The 13,192-nt window shown below is 25.6% G+C and overlaps 1 protein-coding gene across 3 annotated transcripts; it reads left to right on the plus strand.

Moving 5' to 3' along the window:
* The first annotated feature begins 6,455 nt into the window (after positions 1-6,455).
* On the plus strand, positions 6,456-12,195 carry LOC111038659. 3 transcript variants are annotated; one of them, XM_022321850.1, is made up of 12 exons: positions 6,459-7,850; positions 7,925-8,198; positions 8,315-8,449; positions 9,098-9,154; positions 9,640-9,768; positions 9,881-9,964; positions 10,043-10,096; positions 10,166-10,258; positions 11,132-11,206; positions 11,496-11,737; positions 11,819-11,981; positions 12,043-12,195. In XM_022321850.1, exons 2-12 carry the CDS (start codon positions 8,000-8,002, stop codon positions 12,162-12,164), a joined length of 1,353 nt encoding a protein of 450 aa, XP_022177542.1. In that variant the 5' UTR covers positions 6,459-7,850; positions 7,925-7,999; the 3' UTR covers positions 12,165-12,195. The 3 variants fall into 3 exon arrangements, with proteins under 3 accessions (XP_022177543.1, XP_022177542.1, XP_022177541.1); XM_022321851.1 differs by having other exon boundaries at positions 6,456-8,198; positions 10,169-10,258; XM_022321849.1 differs by having other exon boundaries at positions 6,459-8,198.
* The last annotated feature ends 997 nt before the right edge of the window (positions 12,196-13,192 follow it).

Below are 13,192 nucleotides of genomic sequence, written 5' to 3' on the forward strand. Positions count from 1 at the left end.
CTACCTATCGACTACACCTATTCACATAATGAACCTGCACAAAAAAAAAATGATATTTAAGAGAATGATTTTATAATATAGATTTTGCATGTACGTGTGTGGCTTTAATTGGAAATTTATTTTTGTAATTCTACATTTCTACCTATAGGCTTAATTATTATTACATTGTAATACATTAAAAAAAAACGGAATTCTTTATTATTCATTAATATTTAAAGAACTAGATGATTTTTGATTTGATACTTTTAACCATAAAAAAACATGTCTATTAATTTAAATGTCAATATAAATATTATTATAAGACATTATACTACCTATCGATCATTACTCCTATGTTACTATGTTATTACTAATTGACTGAAATAACATATATACTCTACAAGGGTTTGGGAAGAAATGTGAATAGCGTACTCATTAAGCCCATTAAGGCCATAACAATATTTTTAATAATTTAAAAGCAAACGAGTTTGTTTACATATTGGTACCGAAATTGTGGTTTTATTCTGCCGTGCTAAAAATAGGTATTAACACTATTCAACAATCATTGATAACATCAGCTTCTGATTAAAACAACACTACTGAAGTTGAAATAACAATAGCGTATTGTTAATTTCAACTCAAATCTCGCAGTCAAAATGAAAATGTTGTTTGATAGTTAAATTGAACAAACTATAATTGCTAAGTGAATTACATTTAATGTTATTTTGAATAACAAAAGGTTTTACATTAACACGGTTAAATTCAAATTAACTATATTAAAACGTTGAAACAATAATATGTTTATTGTTATTTTTATATTAATTAATAATTATAGCCAAACAATATGGTTTGAATATTATACTCCTCTTGGTGTTAATTCTAATACAATATTTGTAAATTTGGCAACTACGCAGTCAACAATATTGTAAAGAGTTAAATCAACACAAGTATTTCTATGTGTGCATAAAGGTAATTCAAATGCAATTTTGTTTTTGTATATATAATTCAGCCTACTGTATTTGGCCACGTATATAATAACGATTATATGTCTGTTTAAAATGCGTACTAAACCGCATATTTATTGTTACTGAATAAACAATATATTTACATTGCTTATTTCATTTTCCGAAATAGAATATTTTTGGGTGAATTATACATTTTCATGTATCAATATTCTAATTTGAACACGTTTATTAGTATTAAGTTTTTAAACTATTGAAAAGTGGATTGAAATAACACGGTAGTTTTTTTGGCGAAAATTACACACATCTATTTAACGTTACCCCCAAATTGCATAGACACATAAAAATTAACAAAAAAATAAATGCTGTTGGAGGGGGTGTGACTTTAATATGATATCCCTTGTCATATTATGTACAACAAATTAAATACATAAAATAGTACACTATATTATTATATTTATTATATAATTTTTTTTTTTTTATTGATCCAAGAAGACATCGGCAACAAAGGCCATTAGTCATATACGTTACATTGATTATATTTTTTGAATCTTAAATATAGTATTTTTAAATTAGATTGCACAATTCATATTTTCTTAAAAAAGTCAAGATTTGAAATGTGGTGTCTGCATTTGGCCGAGGGTTGCGTCTAAGGTGGTTGGGATGTTCAGGTGATGGAGTTCCTCTGTGTATTGACGACATTCTGTGAAGATATTGTGGATTGTTAGTTCAGTACCACAGGTATTTATTATATTATTATCAGTAAAAACATTCACTTATATTTTTCGAAATATTTCAGACAGCAGTGGAGATGAAATTCACAATATTTTGTCATATGGTATGTTGTTTACTGTAGTATATACTATTTTACTAGTTACCATAGTATAGTATGGAACTATTGATACGGAAATAATATATTTTAATGTTTAAAAATACTAATCGTCAATACCAGGGTCGAAAACGTCACAATGATGCACGTGTACGTAGTTCATTTTAAAAATAAATTATCAATTACTTACACTAAAATATTCTATTCGGACGACACTGCTGGTGGTAAAAAATACATACAATATTCTAACCCACATAACATTTTCCAATGTTAAAACTTCTATAAATATTGAAGTTTAGTCGAATTCGAAATGTTCGAAAAATAAGGTTCATTAATACTAGATTAAGTGTTTATTTTTAAACGTTTTCATTAAAGTAAATTCTTAATGCTATATAAACACTTGATTTAGGTTAAATTTTAAATATTAAAAAGTTAACTCGTATTAAATGCTGAATAAACTTACAATAACTAACATTTAAATAGAGTATCATATATAAAGTTTATTAAACCTAAATGTATAAACATTAATATTAGGTTACCAAGTTAACACTTTGCATACATTGAATTTAAATTGAATTGTAAATATGTTTATTTAAGTATTTATTTAATACTTAATAAAAATTCGTCCACATATACGCATTATATATATAATAATATATTATATTATATATATATAGCTATTATAATATTATTATTATAATATATATTTTGGGTGTCGCATTTTAGTATTTTACTATAAATAAATAATATAATTCGTTGGGTATCCTGCAGTATATATATTTGAATTCGACATTCGTGCATGATATACAACGGTTATCGCTCAGAGCTATTATATTTATATTATAATATGATATGAAAATTAACTTATAATAGTTATATAGTTAATCGCCAAAATATAATATAATGAACATATAATAATATAGTTGTTGCTCGAAGCGTCTACCGCCGTGGCTAAAGATAAGACTATCGTGGCCGACGACGCGATTCCTAAAAATAACACATTTATGAAAGATGCGCCTGTCTCTATAATAAAACAATATTCACTTTCGCAGTACAACGATTATGAAATGTAAGTTCAATTATTTAGCACTATATTTGAACAGAAATTATATCAGATTTAATTCAAAGACTCATAATAGGTAGGCAGGTAGCTATAAAATATCATCACAATCTTTAGAGTCGTTTTTATTATACCTACTCAGGTATTTTTACATAGAATTTGGCGGAGTGTTTTTGTTGGTATTCATAACTTTAATTAAATTATTACTGTTACTATTATTTATAAATAATAAATTGTCAAATTCACGATCGATTCAAATCTAGTGTTACATCCAAAATTAAAGTTATCATTATCAACTGGGTGATTAATTATTTATTGACTTGTATTGTATTATTGTTTTTAAAGGTAAAATGCGTTGAAGTAGGTTGAGCGTTGAGCTATATTTGATTGTAATTTGTATGTTATACATATCCAAATGTAACATAATAAATATAGGTATACCTATATTGTTATAATAATATATAGTATTATGCTGTGCAATAATGCTGTCCAAATAATGACCATCGCACTTACAATATAGTTATATTAATTGATTTTGTTCGTTATCGTATATTTTTTCTGTTATAAAATGTAAAGTTATTTTTTAGTAGAAGAAAGAGGTTTTTATTTAAACAGATAAAATATGTTGGTACCTATTTTATTTCTAATATTCAAAAAGTCACAAGTATAAAATATTTAATTAATGACTAAAATAAGTTAATCAACAAAGAATACAAATAATAATGTTATACCTAACTTATTATAACCATTAAACGAATAAGAATTAAAATATGGTAGTAATATTATATTATATTATAGCTTATGATCTTTGTACAGTTATTAAAATAATTAGTATTTTATATACTTTTATAGTTGTATACAATATGAATATAACTTATTATATATTATATAATACAATATAATAATATTTTATAAGCTAAGATAATCAAATACGTGTAGAAAAAAATGAAAATATAATATAAGTATATTCATAATATTAATTTACAGGTACAAAAAATAAACAAAATAACAAAACTAAAAACACCTAATTACATAATTGTATTTCGTATTCGTAATATTTATAATAATATGAATATAAAAACTACAAAAATTATAAATTATAGATAGATATCTGGATAGATACTATAATTCTATTATATATTTTAGAATAATATCATATAATATATACTTATTACTTATATAATATATTACATTGATATGTGTGAAATTCCAAAAATTTAGATGGATTTCTAGTTAAAAAAAATTACATTATGTATGGCGCTTGTTTTAAATTCTATATGTGTGGAGAAGTGGAAAAGCTACGGTTTTATTATTATAATTCACTTTTAGGATCATACACTTACACTTAATATTATCTACAGACCAACTTTTTAAATTATTATTTAAATTGTTAACAGTAAAAATGTCCAATTTAGAACTGTCTATAGGTTTTTTAAAGAACGGTTCTTTTGTTTCAAAACAATACCCTAAAATAAAACCTTTGTTGGATATTTGACTTACTATATTTACAACTTTTACAATATTACCGTCGGTCATAAGTAGATAATTATCAGCTTCACGGTGAATCCGAATTTCAGTGTCATGAAAAATAAGTATTTTATATTGATGATTTAAGTAATTGTTTAACTCTGTTGATAATGGCCCTTCGGAATGTTTATTTTTAAAGGTGAAATTTATTAAATTTGGTTCAGTTGTGATTGATTTTAAACTATAAGATATGGATTCATTATAACGTTTAACCGCTTGTTGTAAGGGTTGGTTACTTTTTCGAACATACTTTTTAAGTACCTTCATGTGATTTTCGAATGGAAACGCACTGCAGTTATCAAATGAACCGAAGCGAGAATAATCATCGCTTAAGTGCTGCAGTGCATGTACATTGTGTGATACCCATTCGCGACCATAAATAGAAATAAAATTATTAATAAAATAATATAATAGTTTTTTACTGAACTTTAATAAATTATTACTAACGTTTGATTTAAGTAATATGAAAATACTAACATGTAAACACATAAAATTTAAGTAACATTTTTCGTTTATTTTATTTTTAAGTACTACGGGTCCTAAATATAACAAAAAAGTTCGAAACTCAGTAGCTTTCCACTTCGGAAGTTCATCGACCCCACGCGGTTTCCGATGAAAGTCAATAGGTATAACATTTTTAAGACCAATTAAACTATTGCTCAAAAATTTACATTTAGCACTATTTAAACGAATTTTTAAGGGACCTTTTAACCATAAGTTAATAAGTTTTTTTGTTACTCCTAAACATATTAGGTGCATATAGTCTAACGAAAATACGTTTATAATATCAATTCCTGGAATACAAGTTAGAATAGATAAATCGGCGCCAATATGGTGTTCTTCTTGTTGTTTTTGTACAAAATGTTCGTGGGTCCTTTTATGGCAATTTAGATCAGGAAAACAAACGCGTTTCTTGAAATATTCACCTTCTGTACAACAACGGAAACACGAAAAAAAACCACTATGCCCCTTTGTTTTTAAAATAAATGACTTAGCTGGCACGTCACAGCAAATTGTATCTATGACAACTGATTTATTACGGATATCGCATGATTTATTTTTAATTTGGATACCATTTGTTATTATATTAACAACCTCATCATAAAACTCTCGTAAAAAATCGTTTGAATCGGTTGGTTTGTCGTACCCCCAATAAATTCCGATTGGAAAGACAATTTTAGAAAAAGGCCGTATGTAGCATAGAATTGGCCAAAATGTGCTTTTTGAGCTCCTTGTTAATGGTAACCCGTCGATTCCAATGACTAATTCAATTATATTTTCTTCTTTTTCAATATAATGGTTTTTAATGCCATTAGCAATCCCAAAATGGTAATATTTACCTGGTACTACATCTTTTATGGGAATATTTATAGTTGAAACATCAGTTTTAAGTAAAGTCCGACTGTCGATTGGTAATGATGAGTCATAGCAACTTTTTAAAATTTTTAATAGATCAGAAGTTGCGACGTTTGATATGTTATGTTTTATAGCCCACTGGGCAAGTTGAGTTGTAGGTGAAATATCAATTAGGTCAGTACAAAATTCTTTAGCTGAACTATCTGCAGACTCAACAAGGCCATCATCTTCATTAATAATATCAACAATATTAATAGATATCTTCTCCTTGGTCAATGTAGTCAAGCAACTCGGAATTCCTGTTATCAATATTATATATGGTATATATTATTATGTTATCACATGGGCCATAAGTCAAAAATAAACAAATGTATACTCAGGACACTTATAATATAATAATTTATTATAAAACATAATAGTTTAATATGGAAATCTCCTAGTTATTATTAAAAGTTGTCCCTGTGATCGTTACTTAATTTAAAATTTGAAATCTTTACAGGACGTGAAGTGCGAAGCCTTAAATCATGGCCGCCACGGAGTACTGAGTAGCATATTAGCGATATCGATATCAATTACGAATCTAGGACGTTCCCCCCCCCCTCCACCGAACGGGACAATTTCCCCCCGGACAAAAAATTAAAAGTAAAAATACTAAATAATAATATACAATGCAAATCAATAAATACCTATACTGTACTAATGTTTATGAAAGTTTTTATTAAATAATTGTTAAATTAATATAATTTAAAATATACATAATAATTAATAAATACTATTATATCACTTTAAAAAATATATATTGATTCGGGGGGTATAATGTCTCAGTCCAAGGGGGAAACATCCAAATACCATTAATTACACCTCATAAGTTTTTACTTATTATAGTAATAATACATATATATATTATTATTGTGTAAGTTAATACCTTCTAATAGTTGATTTTGTTCTTCAACAACTGACTTCCCAACATTCTTATAAACGGAATGTAGCTCACTGTCTTTATCAACTGGGTCTGAAGTATTAAATTGCATTAATTGTTCTTCTTCTAATTCATCAGTGACTGTATCAAAACTAGGTAAAATCTCATCAATTTCTTGGAGAACCCGCCTTCTTTTGGTTGACTTACTCAATTTATTATTCATATTAAGTGAATAAAAAACTATACAAAAATTATAATAATACTTACTATAAATTTACAACCGCGCGTCATTCGAGATATTGACGGGTTGTACAGATTAGGTGTACGTACTACGTGTACTCGTGAATATTATCATATTCAATATTACGGCATTGCGCTATGGCAGTTGCCAGTTATCGATGTACCTAACCTAACAATTGTATTATTGTTTGAATATAATAGTATAATTCTGTTATAATATAATTCTGTATAATACCATAATAATATAAGCATTGAAGAATAAGGAAGCGACAATAATTGATCAGTTTATCGGGTTTATATTTACCATAGACCTTATACTAAGTATAACTAACTACCTTAGTATAAGGTCTATGATATTTACCAACAATTTTATGATGTTATAGACCCTTCTTTACGAGTATTCAGATATAATTATATAAAGTCTATGGTAATAATAATCATAGACAAGTATATAAAATATAATAATAATAATAATATTATTATTATAACAGTTAGCAGCTGATATTCAGAATAATAAATATAAATACGATATCGGAACGTCCCGCCACCGGGTGACCAGTAAAAATAATTCTAATTTCTAATGTTATACGCTGAGCCGGCAGTCGCTCAGGGAATTCCAAATTCGTTATCGACAATTAATCGTTTGAACTATAATGAAAAATCGCAACGGCGAAATCGACGTTGACGCGTTGTACTATATTGTTATCTTAGCTAATATAACCTTAATTTATTGTTCCTCGACCATCGTATTCGAGTGTTGTATACTATTTCTCCGTTTTTAGTTTTTACTTTTTAGTGTTCACCTAGTGAAAAGTGAGTGCTGACTCGCAGTTTTTGGCTTTTTGAAAATATATTATATCTAGGTACCTACGCCGCCAGTATCTTTAATCTTGTTTAGTTGTTTACAAGATTTTTTTTTTGTATAATTTATAAATAAAATAGTTGCACCCACTGCCAAACAGCATTTTCACTGGTTTTGTAAGTACCTATACAATATACACCTACAATAAAATAATAATTTTATATTTCACAATATTATAATATGGTTCCAGATTTTATTCAAAATATTTTAACAAAAATAATTTTGTATTATTAATTATATACTTTCAAACCTTTAACCTACCATTATGTGGTTAGTAGTTAATTTTTCATTGGACGACACAGTGGAAGTGGTTCCTCAAAAATGGTTGAATATTAGAAGAGGGGTTTGTGCATGGCCAAAATGTACTAAAAAAATGGATGTCGAAAAGGCAATAAAAAATAAAATAAATGCAAATAAAAATGAATTTTATTTTTTTGAAGCTCGTGCTTTGTCCAGTGTAATTGGTAAGTACCTATAATATTTTAAATTCATTCTTCATTGTTTTATGATTTTGTATGTTTAGTAGTTAATAGTTATAATATATACTTGGTAATTATAGTAATTTTTGTTCATATTTTAGACAGTTATAAAAAAGCTATCAGAAAATGCAACATTGCAAAATCTAAATCTGATCTGTCGTCGAGTGCTGAAGAACCTGCATTTAAAAAGAAAATGCGAAAACAACGAAAAGCATCAATTTCTGAGTCAAATTCTGGTAAATATAAATAGGTAGCTATTATTTTACTTACAGTTGAGGTAACTAATTACCAGGCACCTGCCTTTAATAATAAGTTTCTACTAGAAAAATCTGTATTTTTACATACTCTTATTTTACTTGTTAAGTATAGTTTATATATAATTTACCATATCTTTTTTAGCTTTATTAAAATTAGTAGGTATAAGGTATTAGTAAAACTTATTTTGGAGTATCTACCTTATACCCTAAATCTTAAAATTGTATTAATTAAAATTAAAATTATAAAATAATTATAAATGTATAATAATTACCCTGTAAACTTAGGTATATATCACATAAGTATTTTTAAGTTAGAATTTTCTTTTTAAGGATAAAATTAAATTTTTACTTGAACTTTAAATTATGCCATACCTCCCTACCTATAAAACTAAAATACAAGCAAAATAATTTTATATGTATATTTATTACTTATATAGTAATTAATTTTTGATTTTTTTCCTATTTAAATTAAATGCATAAGACTAGGGCAGTTATTCTTTTAATAGGTAACTTATAAAATAACTAATTAAAAAATATAATAATAATTATAACTTATTTAATAACTTTTAATATTTAGAAATTATTTCTAACTACACTAAGTCAATCGTTGTGTTTCATTTGTTTCAGATGGGGAAATTTCCGATACATCACTTATAGCTGATAGTTTACCATCATGTTCAACAGGTAATTAATGATTTATATTTGTTATTAACATAATGCGCAACTATGTTTTGAACTTATTGGTGTGTTTATGGGGGGGGGGGGGGAGAGGTAGCTTTTTAGGGTAGGTTTATATGTACATAAAATTAAATGTAGGTACACATATCAGGGGTTCGTAACAGTATAAACACTATACAAATATGTTAACAATAATTTACTTAGTAACATAATATAGCACGCACTTCTTTCAACATAATAAAAAAGTAGACTCTATCAATAAAATTCTACATTACATATTATGTTCTAAATTAATTTTTGATTCAACACTATTTCATATGTCTCTTTGAATATGTAAAATGGAAATATGCATCTATTCCTAATTCCTGAAAGTATTGATTACTATATCGAGAGGTAACTAGATGAGAGTTAGGAGGTACTAAAAACAGTAAAAACTATATTTTCAGATTATTATTCATGTAAATTTCTTAATTCAATATGATTTTATGCAGATGATGAACTTGACATTAGAAAAACAATTCAAGAATCTTCTAAAAATAGTAGTAAATGTGAAGATATGGCTGAGAAAAAAACGATAAATGGATGGTCCCCTTTAAAAACTTCTGTTGACTCTTCATTTGGTAATTATAGTACATTAGTTTTTTTAATATGTCTTGTAGCTATACAATGTAAAGTACACAGAAACTATCTATTGTTTATGTTTTAATTAAAATATTTATTGTATTTTTATAGTAACACCTGCATCTATACATGGTTTAGTAAATAATGAAATGACTGACTCATCTGAACTAATCGACAACATTGGTTTTACGTCTGGTAGTGTTTATCATGATATATTTACCAGTGTAACATAATTAATATAAATCAATAATACTATTTAAATTGTTTAAACAGATAAAACTTTGACTACCAGCACAGCAGCTAAAGACAACTCCCATTCATCATCTGGTATTTATTTCCTATAGTTTATTTATTATTATAAATTAATTGTTTTTTTTAAAAATATATTTGTTTAAGGAGTTAACCGAAGATTAATATATTCAGAATTGGATACTTCTCAAACTACAAATAAGAGCCCAATTATATCATCTGCAAAAACTTCATTATTTGGTTGGTTTATTTTTTTATTGTATATTGTATTAAATCTAATATCTTCCATAGTTACATATAGTTTATTCAATTTTTATTTTATTCAATACTTGAACTTAAATTATATTTTAACCTCAATAAGCTTGATAAGTCTAAAATTTAGACTCTACATAAATGTCAGTCTCTTGAATTTCGACTTATCGAGGTTCTACTGCAGGGGTGTCCAACCCACGGCCCTCACTTCAATTAAAAAAAACATTAAGTAATTGTATATAATATATTAAGAATTGCAACAACTTCAATAAATCCGGATATTGATTCATTACTTTCACAAAAAAAGCAATTTCAAATTTCACATTAGTTTTATTTTTTTTTATTATTATTATAAATAAATACAGTTTTCAGTGTAATTATAATTAAATATTAATACTTGTAAAATATTTCTGCTTATTCGCTATAGTAAAATTATAAAAAAATGTATTGTTGTAATATAGAATGAAATGTATTTATCAAATTTGAATCTATTAAAAAAGTATTTGGCCCACAACAACATCTATGATGTATATGATGTGGCCCAGTATTCACAAAACGTTGGACACCCCTGTTTTACTGCATTTAGGTAATTTCCTAGACATTTATTGCAAACAGCTTATTATATTATAGTACCAGTAATCTCAAGCATGTTCAACTACAAAAATGTGTCAATTTATAATGTATTCCATTCTATCCCAAGTCTTAAAAAAATCGATACAGTTCCATAATAATTAAGTTTAATTTTATTATACTGTATTATGCCAAATAAAAAAGCTAAACTAATTCAGCAATTTTTGATATTTATAATAACTAAATTTTTGATGGTTTATTAAACAATTTTTATGTTATTATAATTTATAGATGACAGTTCAGTTCAGTTCAGTTCAGTTTCAATAGTAAATAGCCCATCTATGAAGATAAAAACTGTTAAAAAAGGTAACAATATATATTATATAATAATGCATGTAAATAATTGAAATTAGGTATTTTGGTCTATATATTCTTATGATTAAATTGAAATTTCATTTTAAATGTGTGTTTAAGACAACGATATTATTGGAAAACTATTTAAGTTACCTTCCTCAAATTTTAAACAACAATGAACTTCAGTAGGATAATTATTTTAAGGCATACACAATAAGATAGCTACATTTATATTAGTTATTATTGCAGTATCTTACACAACTAGATGTTTAAGACATATTTACTTACATTTTTTTAACAGATGATCAGTATACAAAATTACTTAACTATATTATAACAATGAAGTACGAAATACGTTCAGTTCATGAGAAATTAGACATACTGATACAAAGCAGTGAAGATTATTCGATGACGAAGACAAGAGAACCAGGCGTTTATGATACATTATGTGTTATAGATAGTAGATTACCTATCGAAAATGAAGAAAAACTAGAAACATTTGAAAATATTTTATTGAATGATAAATGTTTTCGTAATCAGTTGGTATGTCATATACATATAACATAATAACATTTCTTTACAATATATGTTAGAATTAATTATGTTAAATTATTACTGACACAGGTTCTACGTTTATCATCGGTTGGTGGGAAGTCCATTAAATGTATGGTAAAACGAATTATGACTTTGCTATTTACACCCGAAATATTATGTAAATTTTCTTATAATGGCCGCGGAAATAAAAAACGAGCTTTTGAAAAGTTGCTAGTTAAAAATGTTATATTTGGTAAGAAACTTACATTATTACAGTTTTAGTTTTTATTTCTAATGAATTTTTTAATTTTTAGATTCCATAAAAAACATAAAAAAATTTGCCTTGTCTGACAATTCATCCAATGAAATAGAGCAAGTAATTAAATATGTTCTAATTCAGACTCCATTCAAAATAAAAAATAAAACAAGTGGTTGATTTTTTTTTTTAAATGTTGGTTTTATTGTTATACATCACATTATATTATGTTATTATAACTATTTTTAACAATTACATTCTTCCTTCATACTAGGTATTAAAAAATATATAGGTATCTGGTATATATAAATATACCCCGTAAAAAAATTTAAAAATATTATCATTACTGTTCTCAGATCTTTTTTTTTTACAATTTGCATATGTTATAAAATTTTAAGATTTTGATTTTGTCTTTTGTATTATTATGACACAACTAATTAACATTATTTGTGTAATAAGTAATAACAATTTGCATAATTTTGCTTTTAATAATAATATTCATTATATTATATTTTACTGATATACAATATACAATAAATTTGTAATAGATATTTTTTTTATTATACTTTTTAAGTTTTATAATTTGTATGTATTCAATCTGTGTGTTTCTAAGTAATAAACAGACAAAATATGGTGACCTTATATCTAAATATGTACTCTATTATATATAATGATGATTCTTTTTCAAGTAATTTGATACTGTACTAGGTAATTCAGTTAACTTTATATTATTGAAATTCTATATAATATATCCTATATTTAGTTATATAAATAAATAATTTTAGTTCTAATTGAACTAGTTAAATAAAGATTGGATGTAGTTTAATTCATGATTTAGTGTAAAATCAAACTTAATATAATATATAGGTGTCAAAAGATTTAATAATAAATTATTATTATAACGCTGAAAATTAAAGTTAAATGAATCTTAAATATTGATTGGCTTATGATAAAGTTAATGTTGGTTAAATCTTGTATGAACATAATTTAAATCAAGAAATTAGGTTTAATAGATATTTACTTAACAACGTACAGATAATGTTGTGGATTAAGTGTTCATTCAATCTATTTTTTTGGTTCAAATGAGATTTATGCAAGGTACATTCAACACTTAAACGATCCTAATTCAATCAAAACCAAATATTTATTTAACTATGAACATCAGAATTTCAATGCTCATGAAATGTTAAATATAACTTTGTATGTTA

The sequence above is a fragment of the Myzus persicae genome, unplaced genomic scaffold (assembly GCF_001856785.1).
Source record: "Myzus persicae strain clone G006 unplaced genomic scaffold, MPER_G0061.0, whole genome shotgun sequence".
NCBI classification, from domain to species: Eukaryota; Metazoa; Arthropoda; class Insecta; order Hemiptera; family Aphididae; genus Myzus; species Myzus persicae.

Excerpts from the sequence above, each read along its gene's own strand:
- LOC111038659 (XM_022321849.1), top strand. The coding sequence starts at position 8,000 with ATGTGGTTAGTAGTTAATTTTTCATTGGACGACACAGTGGAAGTGGTT. Across the intron at positions 9,965-10,042 it reads CAACATTGGTTTTACGTCTG|ATAAAACTTTGACTACCAGC; the intron begins GTAGTGTTTATC and ends TTGTTTAAACAG. Across the intron at positions 10,259-11,131 it reads TGCAAAAACTTCATTATTTG|ATGACAGTTCAGTTCAGTTC; the intron begins GTTGGTTTATTT and ends TATAATTTATAG.